General features: G+C 43.7%; 1 protein-coding gene across 2 annotated transcripts in view; it reads left to right on the forward strand.

Moving 5' to 3' along the window:
• Positions 1-23142, forward strand: part of psmd14 (proteasome 26S subunit, non-ATPase 14) — an 82107-nt gene that overhangs the window by 56686 nt on the left and 2279 nt on the right. For both annotated transcript variants that reach the window (XM_055638140.1, XM_055638139.1), the window contains exons 7-10: positions 4347-4454; positions 14386-14460; positions 15812-15937; positions 16059-16121. In XM_055638140.1, coding sequence (XP_055494115.1) covers positions 4347-4454; positions 14386-14460; positions 15812-15937; positions 16059-16121 — 372 coding nt within the window. The remainder of the gene's footprint in view (positions 1-4346; positions 4455-14385; positions 14461-15811; positions 15938-16058; positions 16122-23142) is intronic.

Below are 23142 nucleotides of genomic sequence, written 5' to 3' on the forward strand. Positions count from 1 at the left end.
GTGGGACTAATGTAGATGGGACCTATTAGCCAGTGTGGATAAGTTGGGCCAAAGGGCCTGTTTCCACATTAAGACTCTATAACTGCACTATGACAGTACCAGTGCCAGTAAAGACTACAAGGGTTCAGGGAGACATCTCACTAGTGGTCTGATCCATTGAGTTCCTACAGCACTCTGTAACGTAGAGTCACAGAGCCACAGTGGAAACATGCCCCTCGGAACCACTTGCCCACAAAAGTAACAGATTTTACTAAAACTATTTTTTTTGGTCTCTTCTCCGCAGTAGGTTGAATATTTCGGGTAATTAACTTTAATTTGAGAGCAGAGTTTAGCAGTCCACATATTAATTCTCACAACCACCATTCTAAGTGCAAACCTGTTAAATCAACTTGATATTGATAAATAGTTATTGTTGCTTTTTAAACTTAAAATAATAAAGCACAGTAATTTATATCACATATCTTTAAATATAAATTTCACGGAACGCACATTCAAAATATTTTTCCAATGTTTTTTATTTACGCCATAATTCCCCAATAAAACCTGAAATAAATTGTTTATCAGTGACTATAAGGAGTTCCATTGGGCCCTTTCTGAAGCACTCTGGTGTAATTAACACCTTGCTTACCTTGTGTTCATCAAAGTGCTGGCCATTAATGAGTCTGTTATAGTAATGTGCCGGAATTAGGGATTCTGACTGCTTGGGGAAAGAACAGAATCATTTTTCCAACAAAATTAGCAGTTGCAATACTGCCTTTTTTTGAACAAGTAGCTTAAATGTTTTTTTTCTTACCTGAAACATCAGCATTGGTTTGGGACCTTTCTTCAGTTAATACAGCTTTGTATTATAGCATTGGACAAACTGCTCACCCCCTCCATGACACACTGGTCAACCTGATGGGCCTGTCCCACTTACGGAACATTTTCGGCGACTGCAGGCACCCGCCATAGGTCGTTGCAGGTCGCTGAAAATTTTCAACATGTTGAAAATCCAGCGGCGACCAGAACATGGTACGACTCTTTGGGCAACAACTCACGGCCATCCAGGCTTCATCCCGCGATATGTTGCCGGGGTGTCGCCCGTATGGTTGCGAGTCGTCTCCTCAGTCACCCAAAGAGTCGCAGCGTCTTTCTGGTCGTCGCTGGATTTTCAACTCTAATGCCGCAACTGTCAACAAATTCAACCTATTCGATTTTTCATTATACTAAGAATGACAACAGTCGAGTTTTTTTTGATTCCCGTTAATTCACAAACATTGTCTCGATGAGAGGGAAAGATACATCAGGCACGAATGAATAGTGGAGTAGACTTGATGGGCCAAATAGTCTAATTCTGCTCCTATAACTTATGAACTTATGATGTAAGAAATAATCACCTATCATCTCACCTCATCTCAGGAATTCAAGTCTGCCTTTGGACCAAGGCAGTGGGTACAAAGGTTCAATGGTGCTTTTAGTGTCAACGCACAGTGAAATTATTTTCTAACATACAGTCCAGTCCAGTATCCCCATAAAAATGTACAGAAAGTCTACTGAGCCCGCATGCAAGAGGCGCCAGGTTTCAGCGCCATTTTCGAAGTCCAGTCCATGCTCTAGTTGTTATGAGCATTGCCTGATCCAGGAAAGCCCCTGTCTGCTGCAGATCTCCAGCATCACCTTCCTTGGAGGAGTGGATCGACCAGCGAGCCGACATATGTGTACTCGCCCGTCTACCTTTGTGCCCTAGGTCGCCTGAGTGCGCAGTAGGCCAGACCCCGATTATCTCTCCGTCCTTCGTATTTGTCATGGTCATCGGCTCCATCCTCCTGATCTCTGGTCTTCGGAGGACCAAGCAGGGGCCGGCTCGTTGGCATTCCCCCTGTAGGTCACGGTCGACCGGGTCCTGCGTTTGGCCGCGGGAGATGAGGAGTGGTGATAATTAAAAAAATTTGTGGACAGCATAAACAGGATTAGAAACAATTTGTTTGTTAGGGAAATAATGCTTAACAATGTTCTTTTACTGGTAACTAGGATTTCCTGGACAGGGCAATTACTGGGTTGAGGAATAAGAAAGGGAGAACAAGTAAGGCGTAAGATTTAATCGGAACCTGAGGGGCAACGTTTCACTCAGTGGGTGGTGGATATATGGAACGAGCTGCCAGAAGAGGTAGTTCAGGCAGGTACAATAGCAACATTTCAAAGAATTTGGACAGGTACATGGTTTGGGAAGAATTGGAAGACTATGGGATAAATGTTGGGCAAATGGAACTAGCTTAGATAGGTCGGCATGGACAATTTGTGTGGAAGATCCTCTCCATGCTTTATGACAATGACGAATGGCAGCAGTGTTTTTGGATTTTAAAGAAAGCTTTTGATAAGATCCCCCAAGTGGTGGGGTTGGGTAAGTACTTTGGACTGCAGGTCACATGCGGGTGTGGATTGAGGAATTCATTGACAGATAGAAACAGACGATTAAGAAGACAGAAAGACACAGAATGCTGGACTAACTCGGCAGGTCAGGCAACATCTCTGCAGAACATGGACAGGTGAAGTTTCAGGTCCGGACCCTTCTTCAGACTGAAGAAGAGTCCGATCCAAAATATCACCTCTCTGTGTTCTGTGAATTCCTCAATCCACACCTGCATGTGACCCAAGTCATTCCAGCACTTTGTGTCTTTTTTAAAAATATAAGCCAGCATCTGCAAGACCTTGTTTCTGCAATGTGATGAAAACACCCTTTTCTCAGAATCGTGTAGGCTGCTGCAGGGATCTGTGCTTGGGCCACAACCATTTACGGTATATATACCAATGATTTGCATGAGGGAATTAAATGTAACATCTCAAATTTTGCAGACAACACAATGACAGCATTGTAATTTTTCGATGACATTCAATGGCAGAACATATGTCAAAGCAAAAAACAAAAAAAAAATCTGCAAAATGAATCACAAGATGGCTCTCGGCATTCGTGTGCAACCAATTTAGAATCAATTTTAACAGGTATATAATGTGCTTACAGATACTGTAGATTTGGTTATTGGTTTTATATTGATTTAAATTGAATTAAAGATGAGAATTCAAATTGAATCAAATATGGTAATTTCACTGTTATTCACTGATATATTCTTTAAATAAACCAGTACAGAGGATCAAAAAAACAGTCAAATTCTGCTTTTAAACACACGTTTTGCCTTAAATCCATCTTCAATGCAATTTGTTTCAGATTCACAGTGATCACCCATCATGATATGCAAACTGAACTTAAACTGAATATTTCATACCTTTATCATAAAAATAGAAGTTATGAATATAATTTAAAGCAGATACTGTAACTCTGGAGGAAAATGAACTGAATCCACCTGGGACAGTGAGTGCTGTTATCTCTGGGTAAAATGAGTTAATAAGGGCTTAATTAAGGCAATGATTGTCTTCCAAAGCAGAAGCTGATTTGTGTTGACACTGGAAACTCTTGAGCTGAGAGAAGATTGCATCCAATGTCACCAGAGACGAGCCTTGTTGTGGGCTTGGATATGTAGTCGGAGAGAGGGTAAAACTGTCATTTTGCTGAAACAAACAATGTTTTCTGTCATTATGGATGAATAACATTAGGCAGTCTTAGTTTGTGTAATATCATGAATGTGCCTACATTAATATTTTATTGATACTGCAAAGCTAGCTAGAAAGTGACCTGTCGTGGATCAATGGTGACCTTGCCTTCAGTTTATCATCCTTTGTTTTTGTACTGATTGTAACTCTGATGAGGGCCATCTAAATCTATTAGACAAGCAACAGACTCTTTTGTTGAAATGGGTAAGCAGAGGCTTATGACTGGAGTAGAATGCAAGAGGGAGTTCCTTGCTGGCTATAATTTTGTTGTCATTTCGAGTGTTGTGATCATTTCATTGATGTGACAGGTCTGGGCTTTCCATATAATCCCTTAGCCTGTGCTCACTTTCAGTATTATTTGCTTGCTGTCATTCATGTTGATTAGATGCTATCTGGCTGATTAATATATGTAAGAACAACAAATTATTCAGTTATTGTACCAAGATAACATAAATGAAGTACGTTGCATATTTTGGGAAGATATGGGTTATAACAATTTATGTAAATAGGTTGTCAGATGAGCAAACATACTTTCATAACTGTATATTCCCCTATTGATGTTGCATACAAATTATGTGTTTAATTGATGTCACCTCGCATTACAAGTTATAAAGAGGTGTGCGGGTGGCACAAGCAGCAGGAAATTCCTTCTACTTGGCTTTTCATTAAGTCTTTGTCTGGACGGGAGCCAGAGCCAGATGTGACACCAAAGTTCTCTTGAACTGAAACAAAATAATGTTATTTTTCTTTCCTTCCAAAAGGTTGTTATTGACGCCTTTAGACTGATCAATGCAAATATGATGGTGTTGGGACATGAACCGAGACAAACGACCTCAAATCTTGGACATCTCAACAAGCCATCTATCCAGGTACATTTGTCCAGCTGTAAATTCATGGTTCAAATTATTTGTGAATACGCACATCATATTGTGCAGGTTGACTCAAATGGAGCCTCTTATTCTCTGAAGTCTTGAGAGTTTGTACCACTTGACCATTTTAGTCATGTTGGAACCACCTTTTGTTGACTCATAGAACATAGGAACAGGCCCTTCGGCCCACAGTGTCTGGTCAAACATGATACCAACATAAATTAATCTCCTCTGCCTGCACATGATCCATATTTCTCTATTTCCGGCATATCCATGTGCCTATCTAAAAGCCTCTTGAATGCCTCTATTGTATCTGCTTCCACACCACCCCTGGCTGTGGGTTTCAGGTACCCATCACTCTCTGTAAAAAAACTTGCCTCTCACTTCTCTTTTAAACATTGTGCCTCTCACCTTATAGTCTTTGATGTTTCCATCCCTGGGAAAGAAAGGTTCTGACTGTCTGTCCTATCTATGCCTCTCATCATTTTATATACTTCTATCGTCCCTCCCCTCAATTTCTGGCGTTGCAAAAAAAGCTATAAGGAGTGGTCTGTCCAACCACTCCTTATAGCTAATACTCTCTAATCCGGTCATTGTCTCTCCTGTACCCTTTCCAAAGCCTCCACATCCTTCCTATCATGGGGACAATCGGAACTGTATGCAATACTACAAATACAGCCTAACCAAATACCTACGGAAGTTGCAATATCAATGGTACTTTATATGGAGTCATATTATTTGGTACAATATGACTTAATATGTTCAATGCCCTGGCCGATGAAAGCAATCCTACCTTGTAACACTATCTGGGTTTCAAGCTACAATTATTGTGTTGAAGAAAAGTATTCTATAATACTAAGCATGATGATTTGTATTGTTCTGTGCTTACTGTTTTATGTTGTACTTTTGTTGAAGTCTACGAGAGTGTAAAAGATAATGAGCAGAAATGTGCCAGGGGTTTTGACTGGGCATGGACAAGCCCATGCATGCATGTTCCATGAGACTAGTTCCATGACCCTTTGATGACTGTGCAGTAATGACCTCTCTTGTTAATTTCATGACATTGTTCCAAATCATTACTACAGGATAATGGCTTTCTGTAGCCGGAGCTAATCTAGTGCAAGGGAAGTATTGTTGTGCCCTTTGCATTAATAACTGCAACTGTACATAAGTGTGACTTTTCATAATGTACATGCCCCCTTCTATTCCAAAAGAGTTAAAAATATTTGAAAATAGCTCCAAGGATTACAGAAGTACTGTGGTCACAGTCCCAGCCCAGAGGGTGGTTATTCAGAGACCAGTGAGTCACTTGATTTGCCAAAGACTCTCCTTTATCAATGAGGTGGGAGGGGGTGACGCCGAGAACAAGGAGAGACCCAGTGGGGCGAGAACAAGGAAGGACCGGGGGGGGCTGAGAACAAAGAGGGACCGAGGGGGGGCGCCGAGGGACCATCGGGACGCTAATGAGGACTTTTGTACCTTTGTCGGCGCCAAATACATGAAGATTCTTTGTGTACTTTATGTATTGTATGCAAAAACAAATAATTTCACTGTACATAGGTACATGTGGCAATAAAGTATAATTGAATCATTGGATTACACTCTACTTGAATGAGCGAGTTACAGGAACATTCAAAGAGAAGTAGCATAAAGCAATAAAGCACTCAGGAGACGAGGAACTCCAGATGCTGGAATCTTGAGCAAAACACAAATTGCTGTAGTAACCCAGTGGGTCAGGCAGCATCTGTGGAGAGCTATTTCAGGTTGGATTGGCACTCATTCCATCATGATAAGCAATCGTTTCTTTTATCATCAGCATATCTTGGCTGAAATACGTTGAAGTATGTTTGAACCATGTTAGGAGTACCTCCCAACATGTCAATCTCAGTTGCAAGTCATGCATCCATATAGAAAAATGTGCTGAGCAAAAGTCACCCGGATTTTGTTTAGGAACATTTTTTGGGGGGGATTTCATCGATATATATTTTAAAGGTGTGTGTGTGTGTGTGTGTGTGTGTGTGTGTGTGTGTGTGTGTGTGTGTGTGTGTGTGTGTGTGTGTGTGTGGTGTGTGTGTGTGTGTGTGTGTGCGCGCTGTGGGTGTGCGCGTGGTGTGTGCGTGTGTGTGGGTGTGTGTGTGTGTGTGTGTGTGTGTGACGTTTACCACTTCCCTACCCATTTAGCGTTTACATGCGCTCATCCACTCCTCGTAACATTCTCTGTACACATTTTTCATAACATCCTTCCCACACCCACTCACTCATTTTTTCGCCTCACGCTGCCCACCTTCTCATCGCGTGCCTCGCGCGACCATAACGGAATATCCTCCACTTCCCCCCCCCCCCGGCCCGACTCTGCCACGCTGGCGGAAGCCAAAGATCGGCTCTTCCCCCGCTGCTTTTCGCCGTCGTCGCTAGCGGCCCGCACGCTTGCACTGTCCGAAAATCCTGCGCGTCAACGGCCTGTCGGCCCACAGGCGCATTGAGTGCTTACGCAGCGTCTCGACGGGCGTACGCAGCGTCTTGACGTCGTACGCAGCGTCTTGACGGCGTACGCGTGGCCCGCAGGCTCACTCGGCATCACGCCCGCCCGCCCACTCCACCCTCCCCCGCACCCCTCCACTTACTCGGGGTCTGAAGCGCAGAGGATGCGAGGCCATGGAGCTGAGGCTCACTCTGAGGCCGATGGCTGCTGGGCGGCCCTACCCCTCTCCTCCCTCCCTTCTTAATATAATATCAATGGGGGTGGTTAGTGTGTGTGTGTGAGGGGTGGTTAGTGTGTGTGAGAGGGTGGTTAGTGTGTGTGTGTGACGCCTCAGGCTGCCCCCTCCCCTCGCAACCGCGCGTTGTGGGAACAGACCCAATGGGTCTGCACTTGGTCTAGTTACTATTAAAATTCAGTGCAAAACACAAAGCATAAAAAACACAAAAAGTGCTGGAGTAACTCAGCGGGTCATGCGGCATCTCTGCAGGAGATTTCCACAAAAAGCTGGAGTAACTCAGCGGGCAGGCAGCACCTCTGGAGAGAAGGAATGGGTGAGATGTCCTCAATCTTTACGGAACAGGGGTTCACCTCCCATCATAGATGAGGCCCTGACTCGTGTCTCCTCGGTACCCCGCAGTTTCGCCCTTGCTGCCCCTCCCCCTAAGTCGCAACAGAGACAGAGTCCACCTAGTCCTTACCTTCCCGTCCACCCCATCAGCCGTCGCATACAACACATAATCCACCAAAATTTTGTTTGTAAACCAGCACCTGCAGTTCTTTGCATCGGTAAAACACAAAATGCTGAAGGAACTCAGCGGGATAGGCTGAACCTGTGGAGGGAATGGACAGGCAATGTTTGGGGTTGTGACCCTTCTTCAGCTTTGGCTCCTTGTATCATGCTGCCTTCTTCTTCTCGCGTATGGCGTGCACAGCCTAAAGTTGTAGGCACCAAAACACTACATCTATTTGTTTGTGCACGTCGGGTTGATTGCATTAGTTGAAACAGGGTGGACCACGTGAAGGTTGCAATCTCCCATCCCATCATGCTGCCTGACACGCTGTATTCCTCCAGCACTTTCTCTATTGCTCAAGATTCCAGTGTCTGCAGTTCCCAGTGTCTCTATTAAAACAAGTGCATATTTTTGTAGAATAAAAGATGTCGGTACGCATATCATTCCTTGCTGTCGGTGTCTATGGTGGATCGATGTCTGATAAGCTGCTTAAGCTGTTGAAGGGCCTGAACACCTAATTTGATTAATACATTTTATTTTCTACGCTATTCGTTTTGTAATATTAAAAATTATAAAAAGGTGAAAATCCAGTTTTTAACATTTTAGAGGTATCGTACGTTCTGTCACAAAAAAATCACTGATTAAAACCATTAATCACATTTCATTTCAATTATATTTAAACGATGCACATACTTAATTTTATGGTGGTGATTTGCAAATTGTGCTGAAGACTCCAAGTGGTTCCAACAACCATAACCCTTGCTGGTCAATGGCAAGGCAATGGCTTAATTGTAATTAAAATTTAATCATCTGAATATTTTTGCAAAGATTTTTTTTTATCATGTAGCTTCCCTGTTTAATTAACGTTGAAAGCCTCCATCAGTTTTACTCACTAATTGCTGTAACAAAAACTCTTCCGAAATATTTCAATACATAAATGTGATCTTTGATGAAGTTAAGGCCTTTATACTCCATGAATATTAATTAGCTCCCCAATTAATTGAGCTGTGTATCATACAAGTCAAAAAGTCATTTATTGTAGCAAGATCAGTGTTTAATTAATTTATTTGTCATTGTTTATAGTGTACAACTGATTCTTTCTTAGGTTGGTTGGTCCACAGCATGAACTTGATCTCTCCACATCACTACATATCTTGTTTCCCTTATCCCTAACCAGTCTGAAAAAGGGTCTCCACCCGAAACGGTCCCAAAAGATATAAAAGGAAAATATGATTTACTTTTGGGTAGATTAACTAAGTCACTGACGGTCCACAGAGCACAACTTTTCAGGGACATCTAAAAATTATTTATTGCACTTTTTAAAGAACTCTATGCATCAATATTTACAGATGGCATGCTATTGCTGTCAATGTCAATATTTTGACCTAGTTCCAGGTCTCTTTAAAGCAGTTTGGTTGGTAAGATGGATGCAGACAGCTGTACTGTGTTATTTGGAAAAAAAAAAGGCATGTATGTGAATTATAAATCCCAGTGCAAAAATAATATTTAGTGTACTTTTTGAATGAATTATATTTCGATAGATACAAATTGCACAAGAAAATTACTCTTCACTTCCCTTCTCAGCAGTTTGTTCATTGGGTCACCACATTGTAAAACTATTGTTAAAAAGCTTTGTGGCAGGTTCATTGGAGAATATCTCTGCGGCGCACTGCTGGAAATGTTTTTTTTAATTTAAAAAATATGCTTTATTTAAAAAAAATAGAGGTAATGTAATCAGTGCATGCCTTAATATTCATTGTGTCATCAGATACATACATTTCCTTGGCAGTGCATCAAATACCACTCCAGCAGCATCACTATTCAGCTTTTACTGAACCTTGATGTTGGAAGATTTGATCCTGTGCGATTCGTTAACAACCTTGTCTCGGCAACATTACAGTAAGGCCAGAAGCTTCCCATGGCAAAGAAAAATGAGTGAATATCATCATCCTCCATTTCCTCAATTAACACCAACATTGATTCAGAAAAGATCCACCACGTGCCACATCTTCCCATCTCCTCCCCTGTCTGCTTTCCGCAGAGACCGCTCCCTCCGTAACTCCCTGGTCAATTCGTCCCTTCCCACCCGAACCACCCCCTCTCCGGGCACTTTCCCTTGCAACCGTAAGGAATACTACACTTGTCGCTTTACCTCCCCCCTTGACTCCATTCAGGTACCCAAGTAGTCTTTCCAGGTGCGGCTGAGGTTCACCTGCACCTCCTCCAACCTCATCTATTGCATCCCCTGCTCTAGATGTCAACTGATCTACATCGGTGAGACCAAGCGTAGGCTTGGCGATCGTTTTGCCGAACACCTCCGCTCGGTTCGCAATAACCAACCTGATCTCCCGGTGGCTCAGCACTTCAAATCCCCCTCCCATTTCGAATCTGACCTTTCTGTCCTGGGCCTCCTCCATGGCCTGAGTGAGGACCACCGTAAATTGAAGGAGCAGCACCTCATATTTCGTTTGGGCAGTTTGCACCCCAGCGGTATGAAAATTGACTTCTTTAATTTTAGGTAGTCCTTACTTTCTCCTCCCCTTCTCAGCTCTCCCTCAGCACAGTGCCTCCACCTCTTCTTTTCTTCTACCTGCCCCCCCCCCCCCCCCCCCCCCTCCCCCCCCCCGGCCCGAAACGTTGCCTATTTCCTTCGCTCCATAGATGCTGCATCACCCGCTGCGCTTCTCCAGCTTTTTTGTCTACTATTGATTCAGAAAAGGTTTGGCGAGGTCAGACAGAATCCACCTTAAAGTCAACAAAGTATCATTGAAGTTAGTCCTTGCATGGGTCACAGTCATACAGCATAGAAACAGGCCCCTCATTCCAATTCATCCATGTCGGCCAAGATGCCCCATCTAAGCTAGTCGCAGTTGCTTGTTTTTGGCCAATCTATCTATCTATATATTACTAAAACTGCCATCTTGTTTGTTTGTCCGTATATATGCGCGTGTGTGCGTATGTTCCCGAAACCCCGCCAAAATGGTACACGATAGCGCTACAATATTTGGCCCAGCTTACTCACCATTGTCCTGTGAAGTAAATGAAACAAGTTTTGTTCAGATTGATGGAATATTTTACAAGTTATTCACATTTTAAACTTTACAAAAATCACTTTTCAAACCACTTTTCCACTTGCCCTGCCCGTCAGCCACATTCAACGTCACAATGGGATCCCAAATTTCTTTTTTTTTTTTTATCGCCATTTTTTTATTTTTGCGTATTCCTGCCTGGCCTCACATCGGGGACCCAATGGCTTCATGGGTAAGTTTCCTTATACTTTACAAATGCCTCCAGGGGTCCTCTATTCACTTTATTAACTTTAACTTAAATTTCAGCTTTCAGCGGCACAACTATGAACGCGGCAGCTGCGCATGTGCAGTTTGGTGGAATATTGCATTGGGGGAGCGGGCCCAACTGATCTGCACTTGGTCTAGTATCTATATGTTACTAAAACTCTCGTCTTGTTTCTATCTATATTTGTTTGTTTGTGTTTGTTGTCCCATATGATCCTGGAACTATGCCAAAATGGTAAACGGTAGCGCTAAGATTTTTGCACCACTTTTGTCCCGTGGTCATTCCTGTCATCTTTCCTTCAAATTTGATGTTATATTTCACGTTATTGATATTTACAAGTTATTGATATTTACAAGTTTCAAAAAGTCCAGTTTCAGAAGAATAATTGTGACTTTGCTGTGAGTTTTTGGCAGCTTCCAGTGATGATGTCACAATGGCATCTCACAGTCCTCCAATCACAATGGGATCTCATTTACATACGCTGCTGTGAACATCCCACATGCTGGCAGTTGCTGGCAATTGAAGCTATGATGTCACATTGGGATCTCACAGTCCTCCACCCGACAAGAATTTTCCCTGTGGCTCCGGGGGGGGGGCTCCTATCTCCGGTATTATTGGCATTTTTAACTTAAAAAAAAGAGAGAGAGATTTTATTCGAATCCTTACGTTTTCATTGACGACTAACAGTGTAATTGGGTTATTTTAAGGTTTGATTTGGCATTGCGTTTAGTAGGGGAGTGCGAAAGGGGAGAGGTGAGGGAGGGAGTGACTGAGGGTAGGGAAACGGAGAGGGAGGTAGAGGTGAGGGAGGGAGTGGAGGAGGGGAAGAGGAGAAGAGGGTGAAGATGAGGGGGAGGGAGTGTATGAGCCGCTCCTGCGAAGTTGGGGGCTATGGGTGATTATTGCGTTGGGGAACAGGTTGGGGTAATGGGCACTTCACAATGGAATCTCATTTAGCAGCAAATCTGGGATTGCTAATCTCATTTAAAACAACAAGATTTCTTGGGAGGAGGTTTTTTTCACTGTGGGGTGGTGAATAGGGGAAAGGTTGCGATTTTCCTTGTGGTGGGTTGGGATGGGGGGGGGGGAGCTCCACATTTCGTTGTGGGGGGTGTAATAGGGCAGAGGTTTCTTTACAAAAAAAATTCCAGAATTTTCCTGATGTGATGGGGGAGAGGTGATTGCGCCCTCCCCCCCACCCAACACCGCGTGGGGACGATTGATTGGCTCCGTAAATTCCAGAATTTTCCATTTGGGGGGATGATGGGGGTGATTGGCTCCAGGGAGCGCCTATCTCCGGGGTGATCGCCGACGCTGTTCCCTCCCTCCCCGCGCGTTGGGGGACGGAGCCCAACTTGTCCCACTTGGTCTAGTATATTACTCTCATCTTGTTTTTACGTATAAATGCGTGCGTGTACGTGTGTTCTCGGAACTCCGGAAAAATGGTACATGATAGTGCAACAATTTTTGGCCCACCTTACTCACCATTGTCCTGTGATGTGCTGTAACAAGTTTTGTTCAGATTGGTGTTATATTTTACAAGTCATTGACATTTTAAACTTTACAAAACCCACTTTACAAAACCATTTTTACACTTGCCCTACTCGTCAGCCGCGTTCGACGTCACAATGACGTCAACGTGGGATCCCGAATATCATTTGAAAACAAAGTCAGCATTTTCATTGACATTGATTTCATTCTAATGAAAAATACCATTTAATCAAGTTTTTCCATTTTCATTAACGGCTAACATTGTCTAGGTTATTTTAAAGAAAAAGCCCGATTTTCATTGAGAATTTCATTTAAAAAAAACCCATTGCGATTTTCATTGTGAGGGCGTGGGATAGAGGGGAGGTGAGGAGTGGGGGAGCATGAGGACAGAGGGAGAGGAGGGGGAGGGGAAGGTGTGGGAGGTGAGGAGGTAGAGTGGGGAGGAGGGGGGATAGAGGGAGAGAAGGGCAGTGGGGGAGGTGAGGAGGGAGAGTGGGGGTGGGATAGGGGAGGTGAGGGGGAGCAGGGGGAAAGAGAAAGAGGAGGGGGGTAGGGAGAGTGGTTATGGAGAGAAGGAGGGAGTGACTGAGGGTAGGGGGAAGGAGAGGGAGAGGTGAGGGAAGGAGTGGGGAAGGGACGGAGGAGAGGGGAAAGAAAAGGGAGGGTGAAGAGGGGGAGGGAGTACTGGGGATGAGGGAATGGAGAAGGATAGGGGTAGGAAGAGGGATGGCGAGGTAATGGAGGAGAGGACGGAAGAGGGAGGAGAGGAGGGAGGGGGTGAGGGGAGGAAGCAGAGGAGGGTTGGTGGAGGGTGGGGAGAGGGAGGATAATGGAGATGGGGAATAGGGGACTGAAGAAGGAGACATTGATCTTATATTTTACAGGTTATTGCCATTTTGAACATTAAAAGTGTCGCCGTCTCGCTCCCACTTGCCGGCCGCGCCTGCGCAGTTGGGGGAGGGTTGCCGTGACTCGCGTCACAACAGGGATCTCTGGCATCACAACGGGAACCCGTCAGCGGCGCCTGCGCAGTTGGGGGCTATGGGTCAGTGGTGGAATATTGCTTTGGGGGACGCTCCTGGTCCAGTATTCGTCTAAACGTTTCCTATCCATATACCTGTCCAAATGTTAGAAACAAGGAGCTTCAGATGCTGGTTTACAACAAGTAGAAGAGACCCGAAACGTGGCCTATCCATGTTCTCCAGAGATGCATCTGAAAATACTGAGTTACTACAGCAGTTTGTGTCTATTAACTGTTATTATTGTACCTGATTCAACTACTTCCTCTGGCATCTCATTTTATTTACTCACCACACTGTGGTGATTTCTGTTAAATTCTCCCCTCTCACCTTAAACCAGTCGTCTGGTTCTTGATTTCTTATCTTGGAAAAAAGACTCACCCTGTCGATTTTCCCTCGTGATTTTATACATCACCATAAGATCACCCCTCAGCAATCTGTGCTCCAAGAAATAAAGTCCTCATCTGCCCAACCTCTCAGCCCTTGATTCTTGGCAAGATCCTTGTAAACCTTCTCTGTACTCTTTCCAGCTTAGTGGCGTCTTTCTTAAGCATGGTAACCAATACTGAACACAATACTCCAAGTGCGTTCTCATCAACATCTTGTGTGCAAGCTAATTCTATTTTTTTTAATACATAAAAGAGTAGCAGAAATTTGAAGTTTTATTTCAAATGAATTTATGAATGAATTACACCTAACAAATCTGGTCATAATTGACTGTGATATTGTAAATTTGATGTGAGAAATACAAATTGTGTATGCTTTTAAAACGTGTGTGAACATCAATTTGTTGCCAAATTCACCTTCTGTCAATTTTTTTCAGCAGATAATTTGAAACAACCAAAATATGCAGGTTAGCTTAGTCATGTAGCTGTTCCCTTTCAATTGTTAAGCTGTGAATTTTGTACTTTTAGGCTTTGATTCATGGATTAAACAGACATTACTACTCTATCACCATCAACTATCGGAAAAATGAACTTGAACAAAAGGTAATTGGAATCATTAATATTTTTTGATTTGCACTTTGACCACTTTACATCTTTGCACATTTAGCATGTTGTATCTAAGATTGTCAAGAGGTTAACAGCGGATGACTCCCGCCTACACACACCTCTCATGATTGTAAACTAAGTTTGCTGTCTAAGTCTCTAAGTGTTGGTGGAGCTGCTGCCTCACAGCACCAGAAACCCGGGTTTGAAGGTTAATTGGCCCCTGTAAATTGTCCCTAGTGTGTAGGGACTGGATGAATTTACAGAGGCCCAATGGACCTACAAACCCGCACGTCTTTGGGAGGCTGGAAGAAACCAGAACACCAGGAGTAAACCCACTTGGTCACAGAGAGAACGTACAAACTCCACACATACAGCACCCGAGGTCAGGATCAAACCCGGGACTCTGGCGCTGTGAGACAGCAGCTCTACCAGCTGCCTACTGTGCCAGGACTGAAATGCATCCTTTTGAACTTGTCATTTTATGTTTCGTTAAGGTCATGAACAAGGCCATAAACCAGCATCTGCAGTTCCTTATTTCTACAGAAATTAGATTGCCTAACACACAAAAAACAAATGGTGCTTGACCATCCTGTCATCGCATAAATGTTAATGGAAATGATGACACAAAGACCTGCATATGCTGGAACCATGAGCAAGACACAAAATGCTGGAGGAACTCAGTGGGTCAGGCATCTTCTGCAGAGGGAATGGACAGATGACATATCAGGTTGGGACCCTTCCTGATTGGAAATGTCTCTGTTTCCTTCACAGATGCTGCCTGACTTGTTGAGGTCCGCCAAAGGGGTGGGGGGGGGGGGGGGGGGGGGGGGGGGGGGGGGGGGGGGGGGGGGGGGGGGGGAGGAGATGGATGTGTGTGTGTTTACATGTGTGCAAGCGTACATGTGTGTGTGTGCAAGAGTACATGTGTGTATGTGTGTGCAAGTGTACATGTGTCTGTGCAAGCGTACATGTGTGTGCAAGTGTACATGTGTATGTGCAAACATACGTGTGTGTGCAAGAGTACACGTGCGTGTGCGAGCATACACGTGTGTGCAAGCACACGTGTGTGTGTGCAAGCGTACATGTGTGTGTGCAAGAGTACATGTGTGTGTGTGTGTGTGTGTAAGCGTATGTGTGTGTGCAAGAATACATGTGTGTGTGTGTGTGCAAGCGCACATGTGTGTGCAAGCATACATGTGTGTGTGTGTGTGTGTGTAAGCATGCGTGTGCAATTGGTACTTTGGAATTCACAATTTTTGAATTATGTAATATGAGCGGCCAGCACATGAATGCTGAAACTCTGCTTCCTGCTACTCAATAAATAGATCACCTGAATTTGTCACTACAGATGTTGTTGAACTTGCATAAGAAAAGTTGGATGGAAGGGCTGACACTTCACGACTACAGTGAGCATTGTAAACTTAATGAAACTGTTGTGAAAGAAATGCTAGAATTGGCCAAGAACTACAATAAGGTAAAAAAAAACTGCACTAATCTCTTATTTCATTCCTATTTTTAAACTACTGTTAATTACATTAAATTCTTTTTTTTGGGATTATAAATTATATATGCTTGATTATTTATTTATTTAATAGGCTGTTGAGGAAGAGGATAAAATGACTCCTGAACAACTGGCAATTAAAAATGTTGGAAAACAAGTAAGTATGGACTGTCTGACTAATTTTGTTTAGTTCAAATACTGCATGGAATCAGGCCCTTTGGCCCACTGAGTCCACTCCAACCATTGATCACCCATTAGCATTAGTTATCCCACTACACACTAGGGGCAATTTACAGAGGCCAATTAACCTACGAACCCTCATGTCTTTGGGATGTGGGAGGTAACTGGAGCATCCAGAGGAAACCCACACAGTCATTAATAGGGAGAACATGCAAACTCCACACAGACAGAATCTGAGGTCGGGATTGAACCCGGGTCTCTGGAGCTTGAGGCAGAAGCTCTGCCGCTGCGCCTCTGTGCCACCCTGAATCTGAAACTTACTTTCCTCCATTATCGGTTTAACAATAACCAAATTAATGATTGGGATGAATTGCATCTAGGTACAGCCCTGACTTTTTTTTAATATTGGAGATAATTATATGTCTTCCTGCAAAAGAAAGGAAAATGTGCATTTATATACAGGTGTATAAAACCATGAGGGGATGATAGGATGAATGCATGGAGTCTTTTACCCAGGGTAGGGGTATCAAAAACCGGAGGACATGAGAGAGAAAAGATATAATATGAACCTGAGGGGCAACTTGTTAATTCAGAAGGTAGTGGGTATATGAAATGAGCTGCCAGAGGAAATAATTGAGGCAGTTCCTATAATTGCATTTATAAGATACTTGAACAGGTACATGGATAGGAGCGCCTCAGAGGGATATGGACCAAACCTGAGCAAATGAGACTAGCTTAGATGGGGCATCTTGGTCGGCATGGACGGGTTGGGCCAAAGGGCCTATTTCCTTGCCGTATGCCACTGCCTTTACAGAACATCATAAAGCACTTTTCAGTGAATGAAATATTTTAAGTACATCGTACACACAACTCCCAAAAGGAGCAATGTGATAATGACTAGATAATCTGTTTTAGGAATGTTGATTCATAGATAAGTGTTGTCCAGGACTCTGGGGATTACTCCCCTACTCTTTGAAATATTGTCATGTGATCATATTTCACAGTGAATGGCAGGCTCTGGGGAGTGTTGTACAGCACAGGGATCTAGGAGTGCAGGTACATTGTTCCTTGAAAGTGGCATCACAGGTAGACAGGGTGGTCAAGAGGCGTTTGGCACATCAGTCAGAGTATTGAGTATAGAAGTTGGGAGGTTATGTTTGCATACTTTGGTGAGGCCACATTTGGAGTATTGTGTTCAGTTTTGGGTTACCTTTTATCAGAAATATGTTATTTAGTTGGAAAGAATGCAGAGAAGTTGCCAGGAGGTTGAGAAGGCTAGGAGTTTATTCCTTGGAGAGCATGAGGATGAGGAGTGACCTTGTAGAGGTGTATAAGATCATGAGGGGATTAGATAGGGTAAATGCACAGTATTTTACTAGTAGAGGAATCAAGAACCAGAGACAACCAGAGGTGAGGAGGTAACGATAGGAACCTGAGGGGCAACGGTTTTACACAAAGGGTGGTGGGTGTATGGAACGAGCTGCTGGAGGAGGTAGTTGAGGCAGATACTATCACAATGTTTAAAAGACATTTGGGCAGGTACATGGATAGGACCAAACGCAGGCAGGTGGGACAAGTGTAGATGGGGCATGTTTGTAGGCATGAGCACGTTTGGGTGAAGGGCCTATTTCTATGGTGTATGACCATGAATCTAAGTGGAAGCGGCCTCAATCTAACAAGTGCAATACTCCCCTTTCATTTGAGCATTAGTCTAGACTTTTGTTCTCAGGCTTTTGGTTGGGATTTGAACTAAGAACCTTCTGCCAGGAATGCTTCCAACCATCACTTATATTACTATAAGTGTCAAATCTTTTTTGGCTTGCAGTCCAGTATAATGAGATTTGAACCTCCCCACACTATCTCCACTTCTGAAGGGATTTTCTGTTTCTGTCATATGGTTGCTATTTTTTATACAGCCCTCCTTATTCCTTAACATCCAAGGTTCTCTGGCCTTGCAGATATTTCTTTTTATTTCCTGCCATGTTTTTAATGGGAACATATTGGCTTTGATTTTTTACAATTTCACATGTAAATGCTTCCCACTTACTGTAGACCAACCTTCAAGTAGTTGCTCTCAATATCCTTTTGCCAGATTTCCTCTTATGCTATTGAATTCAGGCCACATTCAGAACCTGAATTTCAAGGTCCACCATTTTTATTCTCTGTGACTACCTTGAAACTTGGATAGATGCAAAATGCTGGAGTAACTCAACGGGACAGGCAGCATCTCTGGAGAGAAGGAATGGGTGATGTTTCGGGCCGAGACCCTTCTCCAGACTTGGAGTTATGATCTCTTATCTCCCACTGGCACTCCAGTCTCTGACCCGGCTACATTCCCTAAGAGTCCGAAGAAGGGTTCTGACCTGTAACGCCACTCATCCTTTTTCTCCAGAGACGTTTTCTTACCCGCTGAGTTACTCCAGCATTTTATGACTATCTTTAAGATTAGGTCCAGTACTGCCCTTTTTTCCAGTCGGAATATCTACGTACCTGATCAAAGCTTTCTCCAGGATGCACCTTAAAAATTCCACCCCCTTTTACATTCAAAACAGTCCTAGTTTAGTTTATAGATACCGTGTGGAAACAGGTACTTTGGCCCACCGAATCCTTGCCAACCTGCGATCCTCACACATTAACACTATCCTACACACACTAAGGATAATTTACAATTATACCAAGCCAATTAGCCTACAAACTTTTATGTCTTTGGAGTGTGGTGGGAAACTGGAGATTCGGGAGAAAACCCAGGTAGGATTGAGGGAGAACGTACAAACTCCGTAGAGATACACACTGGTAGTCAGAATCAAACCCGGGTCTCTGGCACTGTAAGGCAGCAACTCTATCATAGAAACATCGAAATTAGGTGCAGGAGTTGAGCCAATCAAAATCCCTTCCTGCCTGGTACCGCCATTTAATATGTCTCTCTGATCATCCAACTCAGTGCTCAAGTACCTCCCTTCTGTCCAGGACCCTCTGATCCCCTTGGCCACAAGGGCCACATCGCCGCTCCCTCTTAAATATAGCCAATGAACTGGCCTCAACTACCCTCTGCACGATCCTTCCAGAGATTCACCACTCTCTGTGTGAAAAATCAATTCTCCTCATCTCGGTTTTAAAGGATTTCCCCCTTATCCTTAAGCTGTGACCCCTTGTCCTGGACTTCCCCAACATCGGGAACAATCTTCCTGCATCTAGCCTGTCCAACCCCTTAAGAATTTTGTAAGTTTCTATAAGATCCCCCCTCTCAATCTCCTAAATTCTAGAGAGTATAAACCAAGTCTATCCAGTCTTTCTTCATAAGACAGTCCTGACATCCCAGGAATCAGTCTGGTGAACCTTCTCTGCACTCCCTCTATGGCAATAATGTCCTTCCTCAGATTTGGAGACCAATAATGTCCTTCCTCACCAAGACCCTATACAACTGAAGTAGAACCTCCCTGCTCCTATACTCAAATCCTCTTGCTATGAAAGCCAACATGCCATTCGCTTTCTTTACTGCCTGCTGCAACTACATGCCTACCTTCAATGACTGGTGTACCATGACACCCAGGTCTCGCTGCATCTCCCCCTTTCCCAATCGGCCACCATTTAGATAATAATCTGCTTTCCCATTTTTGCCACCAAAATGGATAACCTCACATTTATCCACATTAAACTGCATCTGCCAAACATTTGCCCACTCACCCAGCCTATCCAAGTCACCTTGCAGTCTCCTAGCATCCTCCTCACACCTAACACTGCCCCCCAGCTTAGTGTCATCCGCAAACTTGGAGATATTGCCTTCAATTCCCTCATCCAGATCATTAATATATATTGTAAATAGCTGTGGTCCCAGTACTGAGCCTTGCGGTACTCCACTAGTCACTGCCTGCCATTGTGAAAAGGACCCGTTTACTCCTACTCTTTGCTTCCTTTTTGCCAGCCAGTTCTCTATCCACATCAATACTGAACCCCCAATGCCATGTGCTTTAAGTTTGTAAATTAATCTCTTATGTGGGACCTTGTCGAAAGCCTTCTGGAAGTCCAGATACACCACATCCACTGGTTCTCCCCTATCCACGCTACTAGTTACATCCTCGAAAAATTCTATAAGATTCATCAGACATGATTTACCTTTCATAAATCCTGCTGACTTTGTCCAATGATTTCACCACTTTTCAAATGTGCTGCTATCCCATCTTTAATAACTGACTCTAGCAGTTTCCCCACTACCGATGTTAGGCTAACTGGTCTGTAATTCCCCGTTTTCTCTCTCCCTCCCTTCTTAAAAAGTGGGGTTACGTTTGCTACCCGCCAATCCTCTGGAACTACTCCAGAATCTATCGCTGCACCATCGTGCCGCCCATTAATATTGAGCAAATCAAAATCCCATCCTGCTCTGGTACTAATACTCTTGTGTCTCTCTAATATGTCTACATGTCTGCTGCTCAAGTTTATCCAGACTGTCAGGATGCCAGTAGTACCAACAACAAAGTGATCGCCCCTCTTTTGTTCCTGTTCTATGAAAGAGGCTTCATTTGACGATCCTTCAACAATTTGCATCCCCATTACTGTAGGAATCAATTCTTTTGACGATATTGCAATGAAAAATGATTGAACCGAAACGTCAACACACTCTGAGGAAAGGTCCTGACCAGAAACGTCACCTATCTATGTTCTTCAGAAATGTTGCCTGACCCGCTGAGTTACTCCAGCACTTTGTGTCCTTTTACGTTAACTGTTTCTTTCATTGCAGAAGCTACTTGACTTACTGAATGTTCCCAACATGTTTTGTTTTTATTCCATATGTTGGGTATTATTTAATTTCTTAAACATTATTTATTTGCCTGAAGGCAGGCATAAAATTAACTAATCAATTGTCACCTGATTTATTCTTTCAATCGATTCTCTTTATACATTTCCACATACAAGATAAATGTAATACTGAGTAACATTTGAGGAAAGACTTCAAAGACGAGTAGTTCTATTGGTTAATTGGCCGCTTTAAAATTGACCCTAGTGTGTACGGAGTGGGTGAGAAAGTGGGACAATATGGAACCAGTGTGAACAGGGTGATCGATAGTCGGCATGGACTCAGTGGGCTGAAGGGCCTGTTTCCATGCTGTATCTCTAAACTAGTGTACTATACTGCATTCATTGCTAACTTGATCTTCGCTACATAAGAGAAATAATTGGATGATTACTTTGAAGAGCTCTTGTGTTTAGCTTGTAGGGGAGGAGACTCTGAGATTGCTATTGACTTTAGACTTGATGATGATGATATTTTGTCATTTGTACCTAGCTAGGTGCAGTTAAATTCTTTGTTTTTGCCTACAAAGTACACAAAAGAGTCGCCACAAAGGCGCCGGCATAGTTACAAAAGTACTCATCAGCGCAGAAACAGGCCATTAGGCCCACCGAGTCTGCATCGACCAGCAATCACCCCGTACACTAGCACTATCCTACACACTAGGGACAATTTACAATTTACAATTCTTTACCGAAGCCAATTAACCTGCAAACGTGTACATCTTTGGAGTGTGGGAGGAAACCGGAGCACCCGAAGAAAACCCATGTGGTCACAGGCAGAACGTACAAACTCCATACAACTTTTCACCAGTATATACCTGTATATTTCTTTACAGATGTCCTCCATTTGTTTGCCACCCTCTCCACAGCTACAAAGTAACCCATTTACTTTCTTTCCCAGTTCTGACCATGCCTTTCACCTGAAATGCTCTCTGTTTCTCACTTTATTTCCACACCGGAATCTGGGTTTATGTTATAGAGGTGTATAAAAACATGAGGTGTATAGGTATTGATGAAGGATCTTTGATATGACTCGTTTCTCTTTCCATCGAAGCTAACTGACTTGCTGAAGGATTCCAGCATTTTCTGGTTTATTTCCAATTGTTTGCTTTATTTTTTAATTTGCAATCAATTGGGGTTGTCAAGAGTTTCAAGATCAAATTCCACCATGAGAGTTGGGGAACTTAAATATGTTAATTAAATACTGGAATTACAGAATTGGTATCAGTTATGGTGACTGTTGAACTGCTGGATCATCTTAAAAACTCAAAAAAACTGGATCCCATCCTGACTACAGGTGCTGTCTGTGTGGAGTTTACTTGTTCTCCCTGTGACCTCGTGGGTTTCTACCCACATCCCAAAGGCATGCAAGTTTGTGGGTTAATTGGCCCTTGGAAAATTGCACCCAGTGTGTATGGAGTGGATGAGAAAGTGGGATAACATGTGTACGCATGCATCTGGGAAAGGGAGAGGAGGGGGCGTCTGCCTCATGGTCAACTCTTCGTGGTGCACAGATGTGGCAGTTCTGTCTAATTCCTGCTCTCCGCACCTGGCGGTGAAGTGCCGCCCCCTCTACCTACCCAGGGAATTCATCCATCATCCTGACCGCGGTCTACATCCCACCCCAGGCAGACGTCCGTCTGTCTGGCATTGGAGCTGCACGCCATGATCAACAAGCACCAGACAACTTTTCCCGAAACGTTTACCACCATAACCGAGGACTTCAACAAAGCCAACCTGAAAAAATCACTCCCAACCTACCACCAACAGGTCTCCTGCAGCACCAGAGGATTAAACACCCTTGACCATTAAGAATGCCTACCGCTCTATCCCTCGCACTCACTTCGGGAAATCCGACCATTCAGTGGTGCTGCTTCTTCCTGCATACAGGCAGCAACTGAAGAGCACACCCCCAGATGTGAGGACTGCACAGAGCTGGTCTGGGGAGGCAGAGGAACAACTCCAGGACTGCTTGATGTCAGTAGACTGGGCAATGTTCAAGGACTCGGCAACCTACCTGAATGAATACGCCACAGTCGTTACAGACTTCATAAGAAAATGTGTGGAGGACTGTTCCAACAAAAACCTTCTGAGTGTTTCCTAACCAGAAGCCTTGGATGAACCAGAAGATCCGCATTCTTCTGAAGACCAGATCCCGGGCATTCAGGTCTAGTGACGCAGAGGTCTATAAGAAGTCCAGATACAACCTC

This window comes from Leucoraja erinacea, chromosome 7, assembly GCF_028641065.1.
Source record: "Leucoraja erinacea ecotype New England chromosome 7, Leri_hhj_1, whole genome shotgun sequence".
NCBI lineage: Eukaryota > Metazoa > Chordata > Chondrichthyes > Rajiformes > Rajidae > Leucoraja > Leucoraja erinaceus.